We start from the raw sequence: 24,835 nt of genomic DNA, 5'->3' as shown, positions 1-24,835 counted from the left end.
TTTAGTGACATCAATGCCCAGTCAGAAACTGCAGTTACCTGAGGCTGAGTCCTTCTGCCACTGATTGGTGCCTCAGCAGCTCTCTTGTGAGCCATGCCGAGCCAGATGCTTCCATGCTGTTGAATGGATCGAGCGCTGTACTGGCAGCCTATGGTTTCTGCATTACAGGCTTCTCCTGGCTGCTGGGCAGGGGGCCCCTTTTGAGAAATTCTGTCCCCTGACATCTACCCCTCTGCCAGGGCTGTGATGCCTGGCGAGTCTGGGGTGGGTTGTGGGAACTGGCTGATGCATGGAGAATTGCTCTGGTATCGCTGATGCCAGAAATGCAGCCAGGACCGAGTCTCTCCTGCTGAGCAGCCCTAGGCATGATGGGCTGAATCGGAGCTGGGGATTGGGCAGAGAGGCTTGGTATGGATCCCCAGGAGCAGTGATAGATGCGAGCTTTAAAACACTCCTTTGCAGGAGCCCTTCAGTGGGCTGGTCTCACCCTTCCTTCATGGCAGGCCATGCAGCCTCAGCACCTCTGGGCTCCAACCCTCCTGCCTTATCCTGAGAGCTCTGCCTGGCGTGTCCTGAGCCAGAGTGCAGCTCGGTCTGGGCACTGCAGAGGGCAAAGCAGCTGGAGATCCTGGGGGATGGGCGGGGGGGGAAGGGGATTTTACCTTGGCAGCTGGGACAGAGAAAGGACTGCTAGGTGCCAGAGCCGTGCCTAATTACTCTATCGCTGCCAGGGTACGGCTCCTGAGCCAGCCACCAAGCAGCTGGTGCTGGGTCCCTGCTGTGGCAGGAAATGGGCTGGGCCGTGTGCCACCATGCTCTGAACAGCAGCTAGCAGTATGGGAGTCAGGCTTGAGGGGCAGCTGTGGGGGGAGGTCCTAAAGCTGGGGTAGAGGGGCCTGTGGATTGGGACTAAGGGGTGCTGGCGGAGCTGGGGAGCAGCTAAGAGCAAGGAAGGTCGCTGACTGCGGCGGCAAGGACGGGCGCTGACGCTTTGTGAGTCACTCCTCTGCGTCCTTCCCCCACCCCTCAGAGCTGTTTATTCCCTTTTGGGGCTTGATGTCATTGGCCTGTGATGTCACAGCTGTTTCCATGGCAGCCAGCTGTGATGTCACAGGCAGAGAGGATGGCACACTGATTTCTTAAAGGAGCGCGTGTGTCACTTGCTTGGAGCATGGGGGGCAGGTGTCTTTAGGGCTGGGCTGCACTCCCACTGCCCCCCACTCAGCACCTGGGGGGCTGTCCCTGGGCCAAGGGGGTTGCTGCCTCCCAGGGAGAATCGGAATCCAGCCCAACCCAGTAGCTAAGGAAGCAGCGACAGCTCCATCACCAGCAACTTAGCCAGGAACAGCTGCCTGGGCACCCCTGGCTTCTTCCCCTTCCTTCTGCCCCCTAGCTCTCCCTCCATTGCGCCCCAGCTCCTCAGTCCCCCTCCACTGCCCCCAGCTGCCTCCCCTCAGTCACTGCCCCACATACCCCCACTACCTCCCCCTCCACTGCCCCCCAGCTCCCTCCCCTCAGTACCCCTCCACTGCTCCCCAGCTCATTGGTCCCCCTCCACTGCCCCCCAGCTGCCTCCCCTCGGTCACTGCCCCACATACCCGCAGCTACCTCCCCCTCCGCTGCTCCCCAGCTGCCTCCCCTCGGTCACTGCCCCACATACCCCCAGCTGCCTCCCCCTCCACTGCCCCCCAAGACCCTCTCCCGTCCGCTCCCTCCCCTATCCCGCTCTAGTTCTGCCAGCGGCCCCCTGCTGCCCCCGCCCTCTCCTCGGCGCCCCCCCAGGGTTCCCTCCCCCGGCTCGCCGGCTCCTCCCGCCCCCCAGCACGGAGCCGGGCGCGGAGGGAGGCGGGGGCCGGTGACGCGGGAGGCGCCGAGCCGAGCCGAGCCGAGCCGAGCGCGGCGGCCGGGCTGCAGCAGCCGAGCCCCGCGATGCTCCAGAGCGCGGCGGGGAGGGGGCGGCGCTGCAGCAGCGGCGGGACGGCGAGGGCCCGGCTCGGCCGGCGGGGGCAGTGAGCGCCGCCAGCAGGTGGGGGCAGCGGAGCGCGGGCCTCGGCTTCTGGGGCGCCAGCTGTGCCCTGCCAGGGGGGGCTGCACCCCATTGGGGGCCAGCTGTGTCCTGCCGGGGGCGGGGGTCTGTGCCCTGCCGGGGGGGCTGGACCCCATTGGGGGCCAGCTGTGTCCTGCCGGGGGGGGCTGCACCCCATTGGGGGCCAGCTGTGTCCTGCCGGGGCGGGGGTCTGTGCCCTGCCGGGGGGGGGCTGCACCCCATTGGGGGCCAGCTGTGTCCTGCCGGGGGCGGGGGTCTGTGCCCTGCCGGGGGGGCTGGACCCCATTGGAGGCCAGCTGTGTCCTGCCGGGGGGGGGGCTGTGCCCTGCCGGGGGGCTGGACCCCATTGGAGGCCAGCTGTGTCCTGCCGGGGGGGGGGGGGGGCTGTGCCCTGCCGGGGGGCTGGACCCCATTGGAGGCCAGCTGTGTCCTGCCTGGGGAGGGGCTGTATTCGTCTGGGGCATCAGCTGTGCCCTGACCCCTGGGAGGCTGGACCCAATTAGGAGCCAGCTGTGTCCTGCCGGGGGCGGCTGTACCCCACTGGGGCACCAGCTGTGCCCTGACCCCTGGGGGTTGTACCCATTGGGGGGGCTGGACCCCACTGGGCACCAGCTGTGCCCTGACGGGGGTGCTATACCCTTGTAGGAGGCACCAGCTGCACCCTAACCCCGGGGGGGGCTGTGCCCTTCTAGGGGGCACCAGGTGTGTCCTGCTGGGGCCTTTACTTTCTAGGGGTGCTGGCTCTGATCCAGCCCCTGCACGAGGGCCTGGCTGGCTCAGAGGGGTAGGAAATGGGATGTAACTGCCTGGCTGGGAGCTGTCCCCAGGGGAAGGCTGTGGGTCCCACTGCTGGACACCGGTTAGCCGCTGCCTGGGGTGGAACAGGGTAGGGGGGAAGGGGGCAGGGTTGGGGGGCAGGGGACGTTGGTGTGCCAGACCCAGGCAATTGGAGGTTTCATGGCCTCAGCAGCCCTGGGGTCCGGGGAGAGGTTTGATGCCCAGATCCGGGGTTGGTGTTGGGGGTTGGTGCTCAGGCCCTGGGGGGAGGGGGTGGCCGTGCTCTCTTGGCCTTGGAGCAGCCCCTCGCCAGGCCCTGGGCCGCCAACTGTCTCCCCTCCCGTTTGGGGCCTGCAGCTGGGCAGGGGCCCAACCTCGCCTGGGACGGGACCCAGGAGCCTGGCCCCCACCCCCTGGTGCGATGCGGATGGGAGAGGAGCTGACAGTGGGGGGGGGAACACCCCCCCCAGCCTCTTGCTCCCCCCGCCCCCTCCGCACATCGCCATGGAAACGCACCCGGCAGGATGGAGTTTTAAGCAGGTCACATGGGGATTTGCTCCCGATTCCCCATCCCCCAACCCCGGGGGCCAGGAGGGAACGGGGGGGGGGGCAGATGAGGGTCTGTGCAGGGGAGGAGCAGAGGGGCTCCAACTCTTTGCCCCTCTCCTCAGGCCCCGCCCACCGCCATGCTCATCAAGGAGTATCACATCCTGCTGCCCATGAGCCTGGAGGAGTACCAGGTGGCCCAGCTCTACATGATCCAGGTGAGCGGCTGGCACCGTCTGTCCGGGCATGGGGGGGGCTCTGGCTGCAGAGCCGGGGTGGTGCCCACCTGCCCGGGGTGGGGGGCCGGAGCCAGGCGGGAGCCAACGGCTCAGTTTCTCCCCTGCAGAAGAAGAGCCGGGAGGAGTCGAGTGGGGAGGGGAGCGGGGTGGAGATCCTGGCCAACCGGCCCTACAGCGATGGCCCGGGAGGCAGCGGCCAGTACACCCACAAGATCTACCACGTGGGCTCCCACATCCCCAGCTGGTTCCGTGCGCTGCTGCCCAAGGCTGCCCTGCAGGTGGAAGAGGAGTCGTGGAACGCCTACCCCTACACACGCACCAGGTGCTGTGCGGCCGGCGGGGGCCGGGGCTGCCAGGCCGGCTGAGCGGCAGCCGCGGTGGATTTAGGGAGCTGGGGGAACCGAGGTGGTCGTGTCGGGGGGCTGCCTTCTTGGCTGTGCTGTGTGCTCGTCCTGGGGCTCCTGGCTCTGGGGGTCTCACCTCATGCTGCAAGGACAGCCCTGGGGCAGGCAGGTGTCCAGGGGGCAGGGTGGGGGCGAGCACAGGGGAGAAGTAGCAGGGGCTGGTTGTGGGGTGGGGCTGCAGGGAGAGGGAGGCAGAGGGGAAGGTGGGTAGGGGTGGGAATAGGGCAGAAGCTGCCCCCTTCATCCCCCCCACGGCCCTGTCTCTGCCCCCTCCCAGATACACCTGCCCCTTCGTGGAGAAGTTCTCCATCGAGATCGAGACCTACTACCGGCCGGACGCCGGCGAACAGACCAACATCTTCAACCTGACGGTGACTGAGAAGAGGCAGCGGATTCTGGGTACGCCCGGCTGGCCCCCGAGGGCACGCCAGGCCCCTTATGAGTGAGCCAGCCTGTCCCGTCCCACCCCACAGGGCGCCTGCGCTCCACCAGGACCTGCCCCGGCTGCTCTCGGCACAGGCCTGCCTCGCGTGCCCTTCAGTCGCACCAGAGCTCAGCGCTGCAGCAGGGCTGGTGGGCGGGTGCCTGCTGGCAGCGGGGAGCTGCCAGGGCTTGCTCCTGAGTCAGGTTGGCTCGAGCGGGGCGAGGGCGTCCTCAAACCCACGTGTCCTCTGTCCCAGAGTGCCCGGGGCCGGGGGGGGCAGAGCCGTTGGGGGGTGTTTCCCCATCTCCTCCTCCCACTAATCTCGCTCCCTTCTGGACCCTTCCGCAGACTTTCCCATGCCCCGTGTCTTGTTGCTCTGCAACAAAAGAGTTGGGAAGCAGGGACTCCCCTGGGGTGGGGGCTGTGGGGAACAGGGACCCGCCCAGGGCATTGTGGGTAATGGGGGCTGCCCAGGGTGTGTGGAGTACCTGGGGCCTTGTGGGGAACAGGGATACCCCCAGGGCATTGTGGGTAATGGGGGCTGTCCGGAGTGTGTGGAGTACCTGAGGCCTTGTGGGGAACAGCCCCCTGGTGCATTGTGGGTAATGGGGGCTGCCTGGGGCGTTGTGGGGTATGTGGGGCCATGTGGGAAATGGGGGCTTCCCTGGGGTGTTGTGGGGAACAGGGGCTCCATCAGGGTGTTGTAGGGAATGGGGATCCTGGAGAGTTGTGGGGAGCCTGGGACCTTGTGGGGCCCCTCTGGAATGTTGTGGGGAATGGGGCCCCCCAGGGCCTTGTGGGCCCCCCAGGGGTTGTGGGGAGCCTGGGGCACTGTGGGAAATGGGCCCTCCAGGGACTGTGGGGAGCGGGTCCCCCCGGGGGAGTTGTGGGGAGCCTGGGGCACTGTGGGAAATGCCCCCCCAGGGGGCTGTGGGAAGGGGGCTGGGCAGTGAGCCCCTGGCGCTGCGGCAGGCGGGGACAGAGCGTGGGTGCCGACTCCCCGCTGCCCCCAGACACCATTGACATAGTGCGGGACCCCATCTCGCCCAACGAGTACAAGGCGGAGGAGGACCCCCGGCTGTACCGCTCGGCGAAGACGGGCCGGGGGCCGCTGGGCGAGGACTGGCTGGAGGCGGCCGGGCCCCTCATGTGCGCCTACAAGCTCTGCAAGGTGGAGTTCCGCTACTGGGGCATGCAGTCCAAGATCGAGCAGTTCATCCACGACGTAGGTGAGCGCTGCCCCGGCTGCCCTGCCCTGCCCTGCCCTGCCCTGCGCTGTGCTGTGCCCACTGCCCTGCCCTGCCCTGCACTGTGCTGTGCCCGCTGCCCTGTGTCTGCCCTGCGCTGCCCTGCGCTGTGCTGTGCCCACTGCCCTGCCCTGCCCTGCCCTGCGCTGTGCTGTGCCCACTGCCCTGCCCTGCCCTGCACTGTGCTGTGCCCACTGCCCTGCCCTGCCCTGCCCTGCGCTGCGCTGTGCTGTGCCCACTGCCCTGCGCCTGCTGCCCTGCCCTGCCCTGCCCTGCCCTGCCCTGCGCTGTGCTGTGCCCACTGCCCTGCCCTGCCCTGCACTGTGCTGTGCCCACTGCCCTGCCCTGCCCTGCACTGTGCTGTGCCCCCTGCCCTGCGCCTGCCCTGCCCTGCCCTGCGCTGCCCTGCGCTGCGCTGTGCCCCCTGCCCTGCCCTGCGCTGTGCTGTGCCCCCTGCCCTGCGCCTGCCCTGCCCTGCGCTGCGCTGTGCCCCCTGCCCTGCCCTGCCCTGCGCTGCCCTGCGCTGTGCTGTGCCCCCTGCCCTGCGCCTGCCCTGCCCTGCCCTGCCCTGCGCTGCGCTGTGCTGTGCCCCCTGCCCTGCGCCTGCCCTGCCCTGCCCTGCCCTGCGCTGCGCTGTGCCCCCTGCCCTGCCCTGCGCTGTGCTGTGCTGTGCCCCCTGTGCTGCCCTGCGCCCGCTGCCCTGCCCTGCCCTGCGCTGTGCTGCGCTGCGCTGCGCTGTGCCCCCTGCCCTGCTCTGCCCTGCGCTGCGCTGTGCCCCCTGCTCTGCCCTGCGCTGCGCTGTGCCCCCTGCCCTGCCCTGCCCTGCGCTGCGCTGTGCCCCCTGCCCTGCCCTGCGCTGTGCCCCCTGCCCTGCGCCTGCCCTGCCCTGCGCTGCCCTGCCCTGCGCTGCGCTGTGCCCCCTGCCCTGCCCTGCTCTGCCCTGCGCTGCGCTGTGCCCCCTGCCCTGCCCTGCGCCTGCCCTGCCCTGCGCTGCCCTGCGCTGCGCTGTGCCCCCTGCCCTGCCCTGCTCTGCCCTGCGCTGCGCTGTGCCCCCTGCCCTGCCCTGCGCCTGCCCTGCCCTGCACTGTGCTGCGCCTGCTGCCCTGCGCCCGTTGCTCCATCCTCACTTCTCTGCCCTGTGCTGTGCCCCCTGCCCTGCCCTGCCCTGCCCTGCCCTGCGCTGTGCCCCCTGCCCTGCCCTGCGTCTGCCCTGCCCTGCCCTGCACTGTGCTGCGCCTGCTGCCCTGCGCCCGTTGCTCCATCCTCACTTCTCTGCCCTGTGCTGTGCTGCGCCTGCTGCCCTGCCCTGCGCCCACTGCTCGGTCCCCACTGCCCTGCCCTGCGCCCACTGCTCTGTCCCCGCTGCCCTGCCCTGCACCCGCTACTCTATCTCAAGTGCGGGAGGTTGCTGTGGTTGGGTGGAGGCAGGGGAGGGGTGCTGTAGTGGCGGGGGCAGTGGGGGAGGGTGCTGTATTTGGGGCAGTGGGAAGGGGTGCTGCAGTGGAGGAGGGGTGCTGTGGTGGGGGAGGGGTGCTGCTGCTGGGGGGTGGTGGGGGAGGGGTGCTGTGGCTGGGGCAGTGGGGTGCTGCAGCGGGGGAGGGGTGCTGCGGCTGGGGGTGGCAGGGGAAGGGTTCTGTGGCTGGGGTGTGGCAGGGGAGGGGTGCTGCGGCTGGGGGCAGTGGGGGAGGGGTGCTGTGGCAGGGTGCTTTGGCTGGGGGGGTGTTGCGGCTGGGGGGGCAGTGGGGGAGGGGTGCTGCGGCTGGGGGGGCAGCGGGGGAGGGGTGCTGCGGCTGGGGGGGTCGGTGTGGGAGGGCTGCCGTGCGCCGCACTCCCCGCCCCCTCCGCTCCCCTAGGCCTGCGGAAGGTGATGCTGCGGGCCCACCGCCAGGCCTGGTGCTGGCAGGACGAGTGGACGGAGCTGACCATGGAGGACATCCGGCAGCTGGAGGAGGAGACGGCCCGCATGCTGGCCCAGAAGATGGCCAAGTGCGCCAAGGCCGAGGAGGTGGCGGCGGCGGCCCCCGGGGGTGAGGGCCGGGCCGAGCCGGGCGGCCCCAATGGGCAGGACCGAGGCGAGGGGCAGGGCCCCCCGGACGCCTCCCCCGACGACGCCTTCGCCAAGCAGTGGTCCACCTCCTCCCGCTCCTCCTACTCCTCCCAGCACGGAGGTGCGGGCCGGGGCGGGAGGGCGCCGGGGGTGCTGCAGGGAACAGGGAGGGGCTAGTGGCAGGGGCGCTGACAGGCCTGGGGGACTGGATGCTTAGGGGAGGGGCAGGGTGCTCCCTGGGGGTGCTGATGGCAGTGCTGTGGGGGAGGGGGAGGGGCAGGGTGTTCCCTGGGGGTGCTGATGGGGGCACTGTGGGGGAGGGGCAAGGAGCTGACAGGCACTGGGGGCAGGGTGCTTGGGGGAGGGGCAGGATGGGGGCGCTCCCTGGGGGTGGTGGTGGCAGCGCCGCAGGGGAGGGGCAGGACAGAGGACTCCCTGGGGGTGCTGGTGGCGGCGCCGTGGGGGAGGGGCGGGGCGGGGTGCTCCCTGGGGGTGCTGGCGGCGGTGCTGTGGGGGAGGGGTGGGACAGGGGCTCCCTGGGGGTGCTGGCGGCGCTGTTGTGGGGGGAGGGGCGAGACAGGGGCTCCCTGGGGGTGCTGGCGGCGCTGTTGTGGGGGAAGGGGCGAGACAGGGGCTCCCTGGGGGTGCTGGCGGTGCCGCTGTGGGGGGAGGGGCAAGATGGGGGCTCCCTGGGGGTGCTGGCGGTGCCGCTGCAGGGAGCGGGGCGGGACGGGGACTCCCTGGGGGTGCTGGCGGCGGCGCCGCGGGAGAGGGGCGAGACGGGGTCTCCCTGGGGGTGCTGGTGGTTCCGCTGCAGGGGGAAGGGCGGGACGGGGGCTCCCTTTGGGTGCTGGCCACTGCGGGAGAGTTATCTGACCCAGCCCCCGCCCCGCAGGGGGGGTCTCGCCCCAGAGTCTCTCGGAGTGGCGTATGCAGAACATCGCCCGGGACTCAGAGAACAGCTCGGAGGAGGAGTTCTTTGATGCGCACGGTACAGGGGGGACCCCGTTCCTGGTGGCTGGTGCACGTGGGGCCCCCCCGTTTCTCTCCGCCGATGGGTGTGCAAGGGGGGTCCGGCCTTCCTGGGGTGTCTGTGCTGGGGGTCCCCCGCTGCTGGGGCGTGTCTGTCTGGGACGTCCCCGTGCTGGGGGCGGTGGCCTGGGCTCACGACCCTGCTCCCCCCAGAGGATCTGTCGGACAGCGACGAGGTCTTTGCCAAGGAGATGACCAAGTGGAACTCCAACGACTTCCTGGACACGCTGGAGCGGCCGGGCGAGCTCGACGAGGGGCTGGGTGAGCGGGGATGGGAGGAGATTAGGAGCGGGGGGCAGGATGCCAAGTGGGTAGGATGGGGTAGGGCAGCTGGAGAGTGGGGTCAGGCAGGGGAAGTGGGGGGCACATGGGGGCAGGCGGGTGGGTCGGGGGAAGGGAGTGTGGGGTTCTGGGCCACATGGAGGCGGGTGGGGGAGGGTGGTGGGGCTTGGGGCAGATGGGGACAGGCGGGTGGGTTGGGGGAGGGGAGCGTGGGGGTGCTGGGGGCACATAGAGGCAGGTGGGTGGGTCGGGCGAGGGGGTGGGGGTGCAGGGTCACATGGGGACAGGCTGGTGGGGTGGGCAAGGGGGTGCAGGTGGGGGTGCTGGGGCACACGGGGGCAGGCGGGTGGGGCGGGGGAGGGGGTGGGGGTGCTGGGGCACACGGGGCAGGCAGGCGGGGTGGGGGAGGGGTGGGGGTGCTGGGGCACATGGGGGCAGGCAGGTGGGGAGGGGGGGTGGGGGTGCAGGGGCACACGGGGGCGGGGGGGCGGGGTTAGCGGAGCAGACCAGGCTGGCGTGAAGGTGGCAGGAGACGCGCAGGGCCGGGCAGTGGGCGCAGCTCCCAGGGCATCTCCATTGCTGGCACGCTGACCCGCTTTCCTCCATGCAGGGGACGGGACCGGCTCGGCCAAGCCCAACGGCGGTGGACTGACCCGGGCCAGCTTCGCCGAGGTGTGTGCCCACCCACCGGCCCTGCCCTCCCCACACAGCCCCGACCCTGCAGGGGCAGAGCTGGCTGCTCCCAGCCCAGCTGCAGGGGGCCGGGCGGGCGCCCCCCACTGACGCGTGTCTCCGCAGGGCGGCTCCGTGGAGAACGTGGCGCAGGCCTGCCGGATCCACGCCCTCTTCTTCATCCTACACAGTGGCAACATCCTGGACCAGGGGGCGGGCGAGCCGGGCTCCAAGCAGGCTGATGTGCAGACCCTGGCTGCCACCTTGGACGCCGTCGCCCGCGTGCACTTCCCCGAGGCCCTGGGCCACGTGGCTCTGCGTCTGGTGCCCTGCCCGCCCATCTGCGCCGCTGCCTACGCCCTGGTCTCCAAGTGCGTCCGCTCGCCAGCCGCTGGGGGCGTCTTGGGGGCGGGGGGGGATGCCCCAGCCTTATCGGAATCTGTCTGTCCCCCCTGTGATCTCGGGGAGCCCGGCCTGCAGGCTGACCCCTCCTCGTCCCATACGTTGGCTCTTACCGGAGCACCGTGGTGTTTACCCCTCTGCCTGTGAATGGGTCCCAAAATACCCTGCTCAGTCCAGAGCTCCAGCGGCCGCCTGGCGCCCCTGTGCGCCAGCTCCCTCTCCTGAGCAAGCCCCTCCCAGCTGCCTGGGCCGTGCCATGGGGCTGCAGGGGCGAGGTGCCCCCCAGCCTTCATTAGCCACCTGGGGAGTTATTTCCGTCCTCGTGTGGAATCAGTTTTGTTCTGCGCGCCGTGGCAGGTGCGAATGCGCACCGCCACCGGTAGAACTGTGCAACCCAGCGCCTGAAACTCCCTCGCGTGGCCGTCCAAGTGCGCAGCTCACAGGGAACACTGACACTGGGAGGGGGGTCTGCAAGCAGCCGCCCCCTCTTTCACCACTTGCCCCTCTCCCCTAGCCTCAGCCCCTACAGCCACGACGGGGACAGTCTGTCCAGCAGCCAGGACCACATCCCCCTGGCCGCCCTGCCCCTGCTGGCCACGTCCTCCGGGAGCTACCAGCACGCCGTGGCCACCACCATCGTCCGCGCCAACCAGGCCCACAGCGCCTTCCTGCGCTCCCCGGAGGGCACCGGCTTCTGCGGCCAGGTGGGGGGCAGCTTCGCAAAGGCCGGTGGGGGCTCGCTGGCTCTAGGCCCGGCTGGGAGGCGAGTGGGGCGGAAGCTGTGGGGATCCAGCGGGGGGCTTACAGGGAGGGAAGACATGAGGATGGGGGTCTCTGGCTGCAGGGGGCAGACTGGAGGGCATGGGGGGGGGCCGTGAGACAGGCTAGAGCCGGGGGCTGTGGCTTTGGGGTGGGGGGTCCCTCCCAGATCTGACAGCCCCGCTCCGGCAGGTGGTGCTGATCGGTGACTGCGTGGGGGGCATCCTGGGTTTCGACGCCCTGTGCCAGAGCCGGGCGGGCGCCGCAGGGAGCCGGAGCAGCAGCCGCCGGGGCAGCCTGGTGAGTGCCTGGGCCCCTTTCTGCCCATGGAGCTGCGGTGGCTCTGGGGCCCCTCCGTGGGATCCCCCATTTCCATGTCTCCCTACCCTGCCCAGACCCAGGCTGCTGGGCGGCCCCTGACCCTGGTCCTGTAGGTGGTGTGGAGGGAGCAGCGGCCTGCAGAGGACAGCTCTGGGGTGGGGAGTGATGGGTCCAGGGCACCGAGGGCTGCCTGAGATGGGGAGGGAAGGGGCCCATGATGAGTGGGTGGTTGGCGCTGGCCCTGCACGGGTGCGGTGCCCCCGGTGGGTGGTTGGCGCTGGCCCTGCGTGGGTGCGGTGCCCCCGGTGGGGGGGTGGTTGGTGCTGGCCCTGCGCGGGTGCGGTGCCCCCGGTGGGTGGTTGGCACTGGCCCTGCGCAGGTGCGGTGCCCCCGGTGGGTGGGTGGCGCTGGCCCTGCGCGGGTGCGGTTCCCACGGTGGGGTGGTTGGCACTGGCCCTGCGCGGGTGCGGTGCCCCCGGTGGGGTGGTTGGCGCTGGCCCATTGTGGGTGCGGTGCCCCCGGTGGGGTGGTTGGCACTGGCCCTGCGCGGGTGCGGTGCCCCCGGTGGGTGGTTGGCGCTGGCCCTGCGCGGGTGCAGTGCCCCCGGTGGGGGGGTGGTTGGCGCTGGCCCTGCGCGGGTGCGGTGCCCCCGGTGGGTGGTTGGCGCTGGCCCTGCGCGGGTGCGGTGCCCCCGGTGGGGTGGTTGGCGCTGGCCCTGCGCGGGTGCGGTGCCCCCGGTGGGTGGTTGGCGCTGGCCCTGCGCGGGTGCAGTGCCCCCGGTGGGGGGGTGGTTGGCGCTGGCCCTGCGCGGGTGCGGTGCCCCCGGTGGGTGGTTGGCGCTGGCCCTGCGCGGGTGCGGTGCCCCCGGTGGGGTGGTTGGCGCTGGCCCTGCGCGGGTGCGGTGTCCCCGGTGGGTGGGTGGCACTGGCCCTGCGCGGGTGCGGTGCCCCCGGTGGATGGTTGGCGCTGGCCCTGCGCGGGTGCGGTGCCCCCGGTGGGGTGGTTGGCACTGGCCCTGCGCGGGTGCGGTGTCCCCGGTGGGTGGGTGGCACTGGCCCTGCGCGGGTGCGGTGCCCCCGGTGGGTGGTTGGCGCTGGCCCTGCGCGGGTGCGGTGCCCCCGGTGGGGTGGTTGGCACTGGCCCTGCGCGGGTGCGGTGTCCCCGGTGGGTGGGTGGGTGGCACTGGCCCTGCGCGGGTGCGGTGCCCCCGGTGGGGGGGTGGTTGGCGCTGGCACTGCGCGGGTGCGGTGCCCCCGGTGGGGGGGTGGTTGGCGCTGGCCCTGCGCGGGTGCAGTGCCCCCGGTGGGGTGGTTGGCGCTGGCCCTGCGTGGATGCGGTTCCCACGGTGGGTGGGTGGTGCTGGCCCTGCACTCGTGAGGTGCCCCCGGTGGGTGGTTGGCGCTGGCCCTGCGCGGGTGCGGTGCCCCCAGTGGGGTGGTTGGCGCTGGCCCTGCGTGGGTGCGGTTCCCACGGTGGGTGGGTGGTGCTGGCCCTGCACTCGTGAGGTGCCCCTGGTGGGTGGTTGGCGCTGGCCCTGCGCGGGTGCGGTGCCCCCGGTGGGTGGTTGGCGCTGGCCCTGCGCGGGTGCGGTGCCCCCGGTGGGGGGGTGGTTGGCGCTGGCCCTGCACTCGTGCGGTGCCCACAGGGGATGTCTGGCGCTGGCCCCGCGTGGGTGCGGTGCCCACGGTGGTACCGTCCCAGCCGGGCGCTGCTCTCTCACTGCGCAGACCACGGACCCCATCTCCCCGGAGCTGGGCGCTAGGAAGGACCCGCTGGCCGAGGGCACAGGGGGGCTGGACCGGGCCAGCCCTGAGCCAGGAACGCTCCCGGCGCCCCCCGAGCCCAGCGACACGGACTCCGTGCGCCAGCAGCATAGTTTCCTGTGCAGGTGAGTGCACTGGGGGGCACGGAGCGGGGAGGGAAAGGAGGGGGACAGTCCCCCCAAGGAGGCTCCTGCCAGCTTTGTGCAAGGCCTGTGGGCCCCAGGGCCCAGCTCACCCCACTCACGGGGCAGGCGACTCCGGATGTGATGCCAGATGTGGACGTGAGCACAACCCGAGCCCGCGCCACGGGGCTGGGTCGGAGCCAGCGTCCCTGAAGGGGAAAGGCCCCATGTCCAGTGCCTGCCCCCCGAGCCAGCCCCCTGCCCTAGGGCCGGATCGCAGCCAGCGCGCTGGAGGGAAGGCCCTGTATCCGGCCTGGTGCCCACTGGCCCCTGTGCTCTGCAGCCTGCAGGCCAGCGTCGCGCACGGGGAGGGGGAGCCTCGGCGTGGGAGTCACTCCTCGGGCTCGGTGCCGGACGGGGGTGAGGGTGCGGCCGCCCGCCTCGACTTCAAGGTGTCCGGCTTCTTCCTCTTCGGCTCGCCGCTGGGGCTGGTGCTCGCGCTGCGCAAGACGGTCATGCCAGCCCTGGATGGTGAGTGAGTCCCAGCCACCACCCTGCCCTGCGCCCCACAGCACACCCCCAGCAGATCCCTTAGGGTGAGGGGCCCCCAGCCACCCTCCTGCCCTGCGCCCCACAGCAGTCCCCCTGGGAGATCCCTCAGGGTGTGGGTCCCCAGACCAGCCTGTCCTACACCCCGCAGTGCTTCCCCCAGCAGATCCCTTAGGGTGAGGGGCCCCCAAGCCACCCACCCGCCCTGTGTCCCACAGCGCTCCATTAGGGTAAAGGGTCCCTGTTTCCCCATTTCAGCGTGGGTTACTCAGTCCCTGGGCTGCCAGTGCTCTGGGTTAGAGCAACGAAGGGTCCTGTGGCACCTTATAGACTAACAGAAAAGTTTTGAGCATGAGCTTTCGTGAGCACAGACTCACTTCATCAGATGCAGTGCTCTGGGTTGGTTGCAGCTGGTCCTTGGGCCTACCCCGAGTCTGCTCTGTCCCAGGAGCAGTGTAACCCTTTCATCCCTATCAGAAACTGGCAGCCCCTGCTACACTCCAGCTCCGGCACATCCCCCCTGCTGCAGGGCTGGGCTGGGCAGGGGGGGCCGGGGGGGGCCCACCCAGGTCCCACCCTCCACTAGCTCTCCCCTGCTGCTGAATCAGCTGCTGGGGCTTCTCCTGCCTCAGGGGAGGTGGACAGCAATTTCTTACCCTCCTGGTTAGAGCTGCCCTGATTGTATCCTTTGCTCACAGATAAGCAGGCCCATTTGCACCCTCTTGACCACAGCTATCCCAAAGGGCACTGCCCAGAACTGGACACGCCGCCCAGCTGAGGTTGCTTCCGCCCAGCACCAAGCAGAGGGAGACGGGTCCCCCCCCGACCCCGCCAGGCCCTGCTTACTGTCAGATCCACAGGCCCCCAGCTCTGCCCCCAGCCTTGCAACCGTCCCAGAGACCCCCAGGGGTTTCCCTGCTCGTGGGGGGGGTGCTTCACTGCCTCCTTGTACCGCATGCCAAAGCCCTCAACCTGCTCCCCCCTTTCACGTCTTGCGGTCCCTGCTGTAGTGGATCTCAGGAGACGTGTGCCCCCCGGGAGCACTGCACTCCTCTGTCAGCATTATCAAGCCAGCAGGGTTCAGTGGTCAACTGGAACGCAGCCCAGAGACGCGGAGAAAAGAAAGTTGGAGTTACCCAGACTCCCAACCAAGCAGTGCGTCCCCTGGGCTCCCCCCTCACTCCAGCTCCTCAGCTGGCTGCCACAGGGCTTTGTTCTCCAAACACAGCTGGCTTCCTGTGGAGTGATGGGCCAGCCACCCTCGTTAGTTGCTAGGTACCAAACATCCCACTGACTGGATTTGCCATTGTCTTCACGGAGTCTCCGCTGGCCAGGGCCTGACCCCAGACAGGCGGCCATCTAGGGTCTGCATCTCCAGGCCACCACAGGCAATAAACTGCCCTGTCCCAGCCCCGAGGCGACAGTGCGGCATCAAGGGGAAACTGAGGCACACGGCATGTTCATACAAAATCTTGAACAGAAGATTCTCATGCCATTGTTATGGTTATAAGAAGCACTTGGGATCCTTCCCAGGGGAAAGGGCAGTGCACCGCGGTTATTGAAGGGTTAGGGTTGCCCCTCCCTGGGTGATCCTGCCCTCCTACTTGCGTTGCTCGCAACCCCCCCCCACCCCCGGGGGGCAGGGCTGACCCCCTCCCCCCTCCCCCCCGCAGTGGCCCAGATGCGCCCGGCCTGCGAGCAGATCTACAACCTCTTCCACGCTGCCGACCCCTGCGCCTCGCGCCTGGAGCCCCTGCTGGCCAAAGCCTTCCACGCCGTGCCCCCGCTGGGCGTGCCCCGCTACCAGAAATACCCGCTGGGCGACGGCACCTCGCCACTGCTGGGTAAGGGGCGGGGGCAGGCTCGTCGGCAGCGCAGGGGCCCCAGGGGGCTGGTGAGAATGTCGTGGGGCAAAAGGAGGGGCCCTGCCGGTTAGGGGGTTCCCTCTGGAATGTCCCATTGGGGTGGGCAGGGGGGGGAGGAGTGGGGGATCCCTTGGAGTTGTCTGGTGGGGGGCAGAGTCCCTGGCCTTGCTGTGCTCACCCTGCTCCCCCCCCCGGCACAGCTGAGGCCCTGCAGACTCATTCCACCCTCTTCCTGGGCGACTTGGAGCTGACGGCGCCCACCACCCCGACCAGCAGTTTCGGGGGCTTCTGGAAAGGCAGTGAGACCGGGGAGCCCCTGGCTCCCTCTAGTACCAACGAGGTTGTCAAGAGTGAGTGGTGGCCCCGCCCCGTCCATTTCCTCACTGACCCTCCCCAGGGATGTGGGGGGGTACAAGGCAGGGGGTGTGGGGGCGCAGGCTAGGTCTGGGGTGGGAGCTGCTGTGTACGGGGCAGGTGTGGACTGGGCGGGTGCAGGGCAGTGCAGTCAGGGTGGTAGGCAGGTCTGGGGAGGCTTCTAAGGCAGAGGGTCTAGGATCGGGGGCGTTGGGTGCGAGGGCTGGGGCCACACAGCGGGGAGAGAGGATGTAGTGCAGGTTTGGTGTAGGGGTACAGGGCAGAGGATGGGGGACATGGAGCTGCTCTGAGAGAGGGACAGAGGGTGCGGAGTCTGGGGCCAATGTAAGGTGGAGGTACTCAGGGCAAAGGATCTGGGGTTCATGGTCAGTCTGGGTGGGGGGAGTGGGGTACAGAGCCGGTCTGGGATGGGGGTATCAGGGCAGCGGGGAGTGGGGTACAGATCCATTCTGTGATGGGGGTACCAGGGCAGGGGGGAGTGGGGTGCAGATCCGGTCTGGGATGGGGGTACTAGGGCAGGGGGGAGTGGGGTACAGAGCCAGTCTGCGATGGGGGTACCAGGGTGAGAGGAGTGGGGTGCAGATCCGGTCTGCGATGGGGGTACCAGGGCAGGGGGGAGTGGGGTACAGAGTCGGTCTGGGATGGGGGCACCAGGGCAGGGGGGAGTGGGGTACAGAGTCGGTCTGGGATGGGGGTACCAGGGTGAGAGGAGTGGGGTACAGAGTCGGTCTGGGATGGGGGCACCAGGGCAGGGGGGAGTGGGGTACAGAGTCGGTCTGAGATGGGGGTACTAGGGCAGGGGGGAGTGGCGTGCAGATCCGGTCTGGGATGGGGGTACTAGAGCGGGGGGATGGGGTACAGAGCCGGTCTGGGATGGGGGTACGAGGGTGAGAGGAGTGGGGTGCAGATCCGATCTGCGATGGGGGTACCAGGGCAGGGGGAGTGGGGTGCAGGGCTGATCTGGGGTGGGGGGGTCCCAGGTGGCAGATGAGGGGCAGGGTCTGGGCTCTCCTGACGCCGGTCTCCCCACAGTCCTGGAGCGGTGGTGGGGCCCAAAGCGCATTGACTACTCGCTTTACTGCCCCGATGCGCTCACCGCCTTCCCCACCATCACCCTGCCTCACCTCTTCCACGCCAGCTACTGGGAGTCCTCCGACGTGGTGGCCTTCATCCTGCGCCAGGTGGGCGTGGGGGAGCTGGGAAGGGAGGGGGCACCGGGCTGGGTCAGGGTCTGCCACGCAGAGGGCATAGGGAGTGTGGAGGAGGAAGCGTCTTGGAGTGGTGCCCCATGGCAGGGCGGGCAGTTGCCCGGGGCAGGGTGGGCGGTCGCCCTGTGGCATTAGGGCTGGCGCTGGCAGGGGGCGCAGGTTCAGCTGTGCATTGCAGGTGATCGAGAAGGAGCGCCCACAGCTGGCGGAGTGCGAGGAGAGCTCCATCTACAGCCCCTCCATCCCTCGAGAGAAGTGGCAGCGCAAGCGCACGCAAGTGAAAATCCGGGTGCGAGGCCTCAGCCGGCCTGGCACTGGGGAGCTGGGCTGTGCCCCAGCGGGGGGGAGGGGATGGCGGGGGGGGGGGCACTGGGCTGTGCCCCAGCAGGGGGGGAGGGGATGGCGGGGGGGGGGCGCTGGGCTGTGCCCCAGCAGGGGGGAGGGGATGCTGGTGGGGGAGCCGGGCTGTGCCCCTGCAGTGGGGAGGGGATGCCGGGGGGGGCGCTGGGCTGTGCCCCAGCAGGGGGGAGGGGATGCTGCGGGGGGGAGCCGGTCTGTGCCCCTGCAGTGGGGAGGGGATGCCGGTGGGTTCTGGGCTGTGGGGAGGGGATGCCGGGGGGGGCACTGGGCTGTGCCTCTGTAGGGATCCGGGCAGGAGGGGCTGATGCCAGGGTAGATGTGGGCAGTGGATAATGGATGAGTGGGGGGGCAGGTGGGGCTGGCGGGGAAGGGGCTGGGAGCTGGCGAGCGACTCACTGAGGTTGGTGGCTGGGTGCATTATCAGCCCGGTACCCAGTCAGCGGTGCCCCGGCGATGCCCTTGAGCTGGGCCGAGCTGGGCTCTTAGCACCCGGGGCTGTGGAAGGGAGCTCTGATGTGGTCGCTCCAGGTGGGACGCAGGGCAGGGACCCCAGCAGCCCACGGAGGGGGGGAGCGTCAGCCACTGACCCCTCGCCCCACCCCGCCCCACAGAACGTGACGTCCAACCACCGGGCCAGCGACGTGGTCGTGTGCGAGGGACGGCCCCAGGTGCTGAGCGGCCGCTTCATGTACGGCCCCCTGGACGTGGTGACGCTGACCGGGGAGAAGGTACCGGCGCCGGGGGGCACAGGCAGGGGTTGGGCATGTGACTCCTTGGTGCCGGGGGGTGCCGGGAGAAGGGGCTGAGGGACTGGCCACCCCAGCGGGTGCGGCCTGCACGGAGGACGCCGAGTCCTGAGTTCGCCAGGGTGGTGATTTGAGCGTCAAGCTGAAATCTACCAGCCGGTGTTTGCCGCTGGGCAGCAACGTGGGAGCCCCTTGTCCTGAGCCCCTGGAGACTTCTCCAGCGGTGCTCAGCGCGCAGGGCGTCTCTCCCAGCTGGACGCTCGCTGTTCCCAGTGCCCGGCTGCGGCGCCCGAGCGGAGACACGGCCGGCCTTCCGGTCCGAGCGCACCTCTGGGGTCGATGCAGAGCCCCTGGGGCTGCCTACCTGTGATCAGCCTCCTCAGTTCTTCCGCCCCACCTGCACGTTGGACGCCCCTTCCTGGGGGTCTCCCGGGAGCTGCTTGTTTTTCCAGGGTTCTGGGAACAGCCGGGGCCCAGAGCCAGCAGCTTAGAGTGCAAACGACCTGCTCGCTCTTCGGGCATGGTGGGGGTCCAGCCTCAGTTATCTCTGCAAGGGGGAGACGGACGCTCACCCCTACTCCTGCCATCCCTGGGGTGGGAGCGCGGCTGTTCTGCTGGGGAGCCTGCGGCTTCATTCATCTCTTGGTGTTGGGCCCGTGGCCGAGGAGAGAGGCTGCCCAGGGGTGGGGGGGCTCTGCTACCTCTGGGTCCCCAGAGGGACCTCGGTTGGATATGTCCAGTTCCAGGGGGAATGGGTTCCCTTGACCGCTTTCTAAATTGCTGCGTTCCCCCGCTGCTTCCGCCAGTGTTCAGGAGATGGCGGCGGCGGGTGGCCCCACAGCAGAGAGCGAGGGGTGGCCCCCAGCCTGGTTCAGAGTTAGCCCAGACTGGGATCCTCTCTCTTCATATTCCAGAGTCACACCTGGTGCTGGGATCTCTCAACCACCCGCTCCCCGAGAGCCCTGGTGACTCCCCCAGGGCACACACCAAACCTGACAGGTCCTTGCAGTCGGGCGGGCTCCCCCCAGCCGCCGATCTCTGACACCTTTGGTGTAGCTGAGCTGTGACCGGATCAGAGACTCTGGCAGCCAGGCCCTCTGGGCGAGAGGTCTCGGCCCCCCGGGAAAGCTCGGCCTTTGGCTGATTTCGGACCCCAAACAAGCAGGCAGGTCGGGGACGCGGTGGCTGTTGTTTCCCAGGCAACGTTCACATCCGTGCGTCTCCCCCCAGGTGGACATCTACATCATGACACAGCCGCTGTCGGGGAAGTGGCTGCATTACGGCACCGAGGTGACCAGCAGCAGCGGGCGTCTGGTCTTCCTTATCCCACCCGACAAGGTGCTGGGCATCGGTATATACCCCGTGCGCATGGTGGTCAGGTGAGACTCTGCCCTGCTTGCCGACGTGTGAGCCCAGAGAGGGGCCTCAGGAGAAGGACGTACTGAGGGGCGAGACAGTACGAGGAAGCCCCGAGAGGAAGGCCCAGAAATTAGGCTTGGGAAGGGGATCAGGAAGGGGGAGCAGGCATGGCTCAAGCCAGGGCCCCCTCTGTGCTCTGAGTGCCCTGGACAGCTTGTGGAGATTGGGAAGGGGGGAGCAGGTGTGGCTCAAGCCAGGGCCCCCCCCTCTGTGCTCTGAGCCCTGGACAGCTTGTGGGGATCAGGAAGTGGGGAGCAGGCGTGGCTCAAGCCAGGGCCCCCCCCTCTGTGCTCTGAGCCCTGGACAGCTTGTGGGGATTGGGAAGGGGGGAGCAGGCGTGGCTCAAGCCAGGGCCCCCCCCTCTGTGCTCTGAGCCCTGGACAGCTTGTGGGGATTGGGAAGGGGGGAGCAGGCGTGGCTCAAGCCAGGGCCCCCCCCTGTGCTCTGAGCCCTGGACAGCTTGTGGAACTGGCTCCTGCAATCGGGGCAGGGGAGATCCTTGTATGTGGGGGGGGGTACTTGGGGCTCCTGTGTCCCGCTGGGTCCCTGAGACTCCCTGGCCCAGGTGTATTGCAGCACCAGATTCTCTTGGTGAAAACAAACGCCCAGGACTTTCCACAGGACAGAAATGCCCCCTCCTCTCCTCTGTGAAAATTCGAACTGATCTAGAGGTGAAAGTAGGCAGGTGCCTGCTGTTGTGCAGCTGTGGCGAGAATAGGCTGAGCTGTGGCAAAAGCCAGCAGGGAGCCATTTAAAGAGCTGGCAGGGACCCGGGTTGGAATAGGGCAGGACCTGTGAGAAATAAGTTTCTTTCACCCCTGTGTCTGTCACCGCTGAAATGGCAAGTACTGGCTATTGCTTATGCAGCAAGAGAGAAAGAGCCGGAGCCCGGCTGGGAAGAGGCCCGGGAAAGAGTATGTGGGGATGGATGAAGTAGTTCTTCAGATCTAGAGAAGTGGTTGTTCCCCTCTATGCAGCACTGGTGAGGCCACATCTGGAATATTGTGTCCAGTTTTGGGCCCCTCGGTATGAAAAGGACGTGGATGTGCTGGAGCAGGTTCAGCGGAGGGCAACGAAAATGATTAAGGGGCTGGAGCACAAGACCTATGAGGAGAGACTGAGAGATTTGGGCTTGTTTAGTTTACAGAAGAGAATACTGAGGGGTGATTTGATAGCAGCCTTCAGCTTCCTGCAGGGGGCTCTAAAGAGGATGGAGAGAGACTGTTCTCAGTGGTGACAGATGGCAGAACAAGGAGCAATGGGCTGAAGTTACAGAGGGAGAGATGTAGGTTGGATATTAGGAAAAACTACGTCCCCAGGCGGGTGGTGAAGCACTGGAATGTGTAACCTAGACAGCTGGTGGAGTCTCCATCCCTAGAGGTTTTTAAGTCCCAGCTTGACAAGGCCCTGGCCGGGATGACTTAGTTGGGGTTGATCCTACTTTGGGCAGGGGCTGAACTCGATGACTCCTGAGGTCCCTTCCAGCCCTGGGATTCTGTGAGGGGGACTCAGGAAGTTCCCCTGGAGCTGCGCAGTGGGGCGCTGTGAGTGCTGCTGGGGTGGGGTGGGGTGGGGTGGGGGTAAGGCTAAGCCTATCCACCAAGGCCCCTCCTCCGGCCTGGTGGGGACCCAGACTTAACTGAACACTTTGGACAAATCGAAAAACCACTAGAGGGGACCACAGCTACGCCGAGGCCTTCCTGACCGTGGTGGCTCGCGGAACCGAGGCGGTGGTGTTCAGCATCGATGGCTCCTTCACCGCCAGCGTCTCCATCATGGGCAGCGACCCCAAGGTGCGGGCAGGCGCCGTCGACGTGGTGAGGTAGGTGCCCCGCCCCATCCGGACCCCCCCTCCCCAGTTCCCGCCCCCCAGCCGCCCTCAGCGCCCCCCCCGTGATGGCTGTGTGGTGTCGCCCAGGCACTGGCAGGACTCGGGGTACATGATCATCTATGTAACGGGGCGCCCCGACATGCAGAAGCACCGGGTGGTGGCTTGGCTGACGCAGCACAACTTCCCGCACGGCGTCGTCTCCTTCTGTGACGGCCTCACCCACGACCCCCTGCGCCAGAAGGCTGCTTTCCTGCAGAGCCTGCGCACCGAGGTGGGGCCCGCGCCCTGCGCTGGGGCGGGACAGGATGGGACGGGACAGGCCAGGGCTCAGGCAGGGTGGGAAGTGGCAGCTTTAGTCAGTGCTGGGACGGGGGTGGGGCTCAGGCAGTGTGAGGGGGCAGGGCTCAGATTGCACAAAGGATGGGGCTTGCAAAGTGTGGGGAGGGGCTTTGTTGGCGCGAGGGGGCGGAGTTAGCATGAGGGGGAGTGGCTAGGGTGGCAAGGGGTGGGGTTTAGGTGGTATGAAGGGGCGGGGCTTAGGTGGAATATAAGGGGTGGAGCTAGTGTGGGGGTGGGACTCAGGTGGCACGAGGGAGCAGGACTCGGGGGTGGTGTTTGGTGGCGCGGGGGCGTGGGGCTGGGGTTTGGCCACACAAGGGGCGGGGCAGGGCTCAGGGGCCGTGAGGCTGAGGAGCCCTGTGCCGCAGGCGGAGGTCACCATCGTGGCTGGCTACGGCTCCACGAAGGACATCTCAGTCTACAGCTCCCTGGGGCTCTTGCCCGCCCAGATCTACATTGTTGGGCGCACCGTCAAGAAGTTCCAGAACCAGTGCCAGGTAGGCGAACCCTGGGGAGGGCACAGCAAGCAGCTCCCACGGGAGGGGAGGGGAGGGTGGGATATGCTCCCTTCCCCTGCAGGGGGCAGCGGCACCAGCCTGGCCAGGAGGAGGGGAATGGGACTTGGGGACCTTCCCTTCCAGGGGGCTGAGAGCCACGTGGCTGGACTGGTGTGGGGCAGAGGTCTCCATGGCCCCGGGGGCGGGTCTGGCACCGGGGACAGCGGGGGCTGGGCCCCCGTGCTCCCACCTCCAGCTGTCCCCATGCGGGGTCCGTGCATCTGTCTGCAGTTCCTGTCCGAGGGCTACGTGGCGCACCTGGCCCAGCTGGAGGCGGTATCGCTGGCGCACTCACCCAAGGGGACGCCCCGGCCCACGCTGGGCAAAGGTGCCTACGGCTGCCCCGCCCCGGTCGACTTCCTGCGCAAGCAGAGCCAGCTGCTGCGCTCGCGGGGGCAGAGCCAGGTGGAGCGTGAGGGGGGAGCCCCGGCCCCGGCCCCAGCCCCGGCCGCCCCCCGCGCCAAGGCCCGCAGCATCAGCCTCAAGCTGGAGAGTGAGGAGTGAGGCGGGAGCGAGCGGCGCCAGCTGCGTGCCCGCACCAGGAGACGAGGCAGCGCCCGCCGGGACCGCGAGCCGCGCTGCAGCCCCAGGCCAGGGCCCCAGCTGTGCCCAGGGCGCCAGGTCCCCCGCACCAGGCACGGCCTGGGCTGCCCTTGCCCGCAGCCCCCTGCTCCTTGGGCAAGGCCGTCCTGCCCCTCGCAGCCCCCTGCTGCCCTCCCCTCCCCTCCCCACACCACAGCCCCCTGCTCCCCCCCTCCTCACACCTGCAGCTCCCTGCTCCCCGCTCCCCTCCCCACACCACAGCCCCCTGCTCCCCAGCCCTGGGCTTCCCCCACGCCCCAGCACTGCTGGTGCCCCTCAGTCCCACCCCGCCGATCTCTGCTCCCCCAGCCCTGCTACCCCCTCGTGGCCCAGGCCGCTCTGTCTGGGAGCAGGTGGCTGCCCTGGGGGGCCTGGGGCTGGCTTCCCCGGGGAAGGGGAAGTCAGGGCTGGCAACGAGGGCTTGGACCTCTCTCCGCCTGCCCCTGCACCAGGCCCAGATCTGCCTCTGGACCCTCCTGGCAGCATCACAGCCCTGGGAGGAGGAACCAGCTGGCCCTGTCTGTGGGTAGCCCCTTGTGCCCTGCCTGAGCCAGTCCCCTGAGCAGAGACCAGCCCCCCAGCCCCGTCCTGTGGCTGATGCTGGGCCTGAGTGGTGGGCGCCGACCACCTCCCCCCAGGGGCTCTTTATTTATTTCCCTCGGCGTCCGCGAGTGAGTGAGGTGGGAGGGGAGGGGCCAGGCCCAGAGGAGGCGGGGCCTGGTGGGGGAGGGGCTGGAGGGATTTATGGAGCTTTGTTTTTTTTTTCAAAAAAAATCATGTAAAAGTGGGATTAAAAAAAAATTAAAAATAAACGGAGACTGGTACGCCCAGGCTAGGCTGGTTCCTGGGGTGGGGGGAGGGGGCAGCTGTGGGCACCTGGAGGGGGAGGGGTGGCAGGTCCCTGTGGGGGGAGGGGAAGGAAATGTGTGAGCCGGGAATGTAACCCCCTCACCCCCCACAAAGGTTCTAACTGGCTCAGGGGCCTTGTCCGTCATGGCAGTGGGTGCAAAGGCCGAAAGAAATGCTCTCAACTGGTTCTGCCCCAGAGCGTCTGTCCCGCTAAACACAAGGGGGGTATTCACTGGCGTCGGTGACCGTCACAAAACTGCCCAAGCTAATGGGAGGGCTGGCTCCTTACCAGGGCTCCCTCTTGTGTTTTCCGTCCGGGGCGGAATAAATTTTATGCGCACCAAGGCAGGTGCGGATGGGCACCACCCATAGATGCATAGAGAGGGCGCTCTGCTAACCAGCTGGGGGAACCTGACCCCCTCTGGGGCAGCCGCCCCAGCACTCAGCTGACAGGGAACCCTGCTCCTTGTGCCGCTGGCTACTGAGTGAGCAGGTGCAGGGCTGTGATCTGGGGGCGGGGGGGTGGTCTTTGCTTTGAGCGCCACAGGCTGCAGGGCGCAGTGCCATGAATAACGCCACCGTGGCATCTGTTGCTATGATAGATGCCAATCTCCTGGTGCTGCCGCCGACGCAGCTGCAATCTTGATTAGCCCTTGTCTGCACAGAGGAGGAGGAATCCTAGCGTCCCAGGCTGGAAACGGGATGGTTGTGAGCAGCTGCTCTGACCTCCTGTGGTGCCCCACCCCCTCCCAAGCCAGAGAACGACCCCCTAGCACAGAGCTTGTAGAATAACATCCAGGCTTGATTTAAACACAGCCAGCATGGAGAATGCACCGTGACCGGTATTCCCTGTTAGCTGAGTGCTGGGACGGCCTCCCAGGAGAGATTCAGGGGCCACCCAGTGGATTAGCAAAGCACTCGCAGCCGGCAGCGTGTGTCTGTGGGTGGTGCACACACGCACGGACCTCTGTGCACAGAATAAAATTTATTCTGCACCTGGGTAGGAAAAATAAGAGCACCCCCTGCCTGTGCCCTGGGGTGAATGGTTCCACTGGGTAATTACTCAGCATG

The 24,835-nt window shown here is 68.3% G+C and overlaps 1 protein-coding gene across 2 annotated transcripts; it reads left to right on the top strand.

Moving 5' to 3' along the window:
• The first annotated feature begins 1,913 nt into the window (after positions 1-1,913).
• PITPNM1 (phosphatidylinositol transfer protein membrane associated 1) lies at positions 1,914-23,607 on the top strand. 2 transcript variants are annotated; one of them, XM_074996087.1, is made up of 24 exons: positions 1,914-2,026; positions 3,496-3,588; positions 3,717-3,931; positions 4,291-4,412; positions 5,451-5,666; positions 7,538-7,852; positions 8,627-8,722; positions 8,917-9,024; positions 9,656-9,717; positions 9,844-10,088; positions 10,634-10,823; positions 11,071-11,178; positions 12,927-13,087; positions 13,428-13,615; positions 15,307-15,477; positions 15,699-15,848; positions 16,906-17,054; positions 17,260-17,370; positions 18,053-18,169; positions 19,418-19,566; positions 21,279-21,428; positions 21,525-21,708; positions 22,145-22,273; positions 22,565-23,607. In XM_074996087.1, the coding sequence occupies exons 2-24, from the start codon at positions 3,511-3,513 to the stop codon at positions 22,835-22,837; spliced, it is 3,687 nt and encodes a 1,228-aa protein (XP_074852188.1). In that variant the 5' UTR covers positions 1,914-2,026; positions 3,496-3,510; the 3' UTR covers positions 22,838-23,607. The 2 variants fall into 2 exon arrangements, with proteins under 2 accessions (XP_074852188.1, XP_074852189.1); XM_074996088.1 differs by lacking the exons at positions 1,914-2,026; positions 3,496-3,588; positions 3,717-3,931; positions 4,291-4,412 and having other exon boundaries at positions 5,643-5,662.
• The last annotated feature ends 1,228 nt before the right edge of the window (positions 23,608-24,835 follow it).

The sequence above is a fragment of the Carettochelys insculpta genome, chromosome 6 (assembly GCF_033958435.1).
Source record: "Carettochelys insculpta isolate YL-2023 chromosome 6, ASM3395843v1, whole genome shotgun sequence".
In the NCBI taxonomy this organism is placed as follows: domain Eukaryota; kingdom Metazoa; phylum Chordata; order Testudines; family Carettochelyidae; genus Carettochelys; species Carettochelys insculpta.
This window is presented reverse-complemented; position numbering and strand designations above follow the sequence as displayed.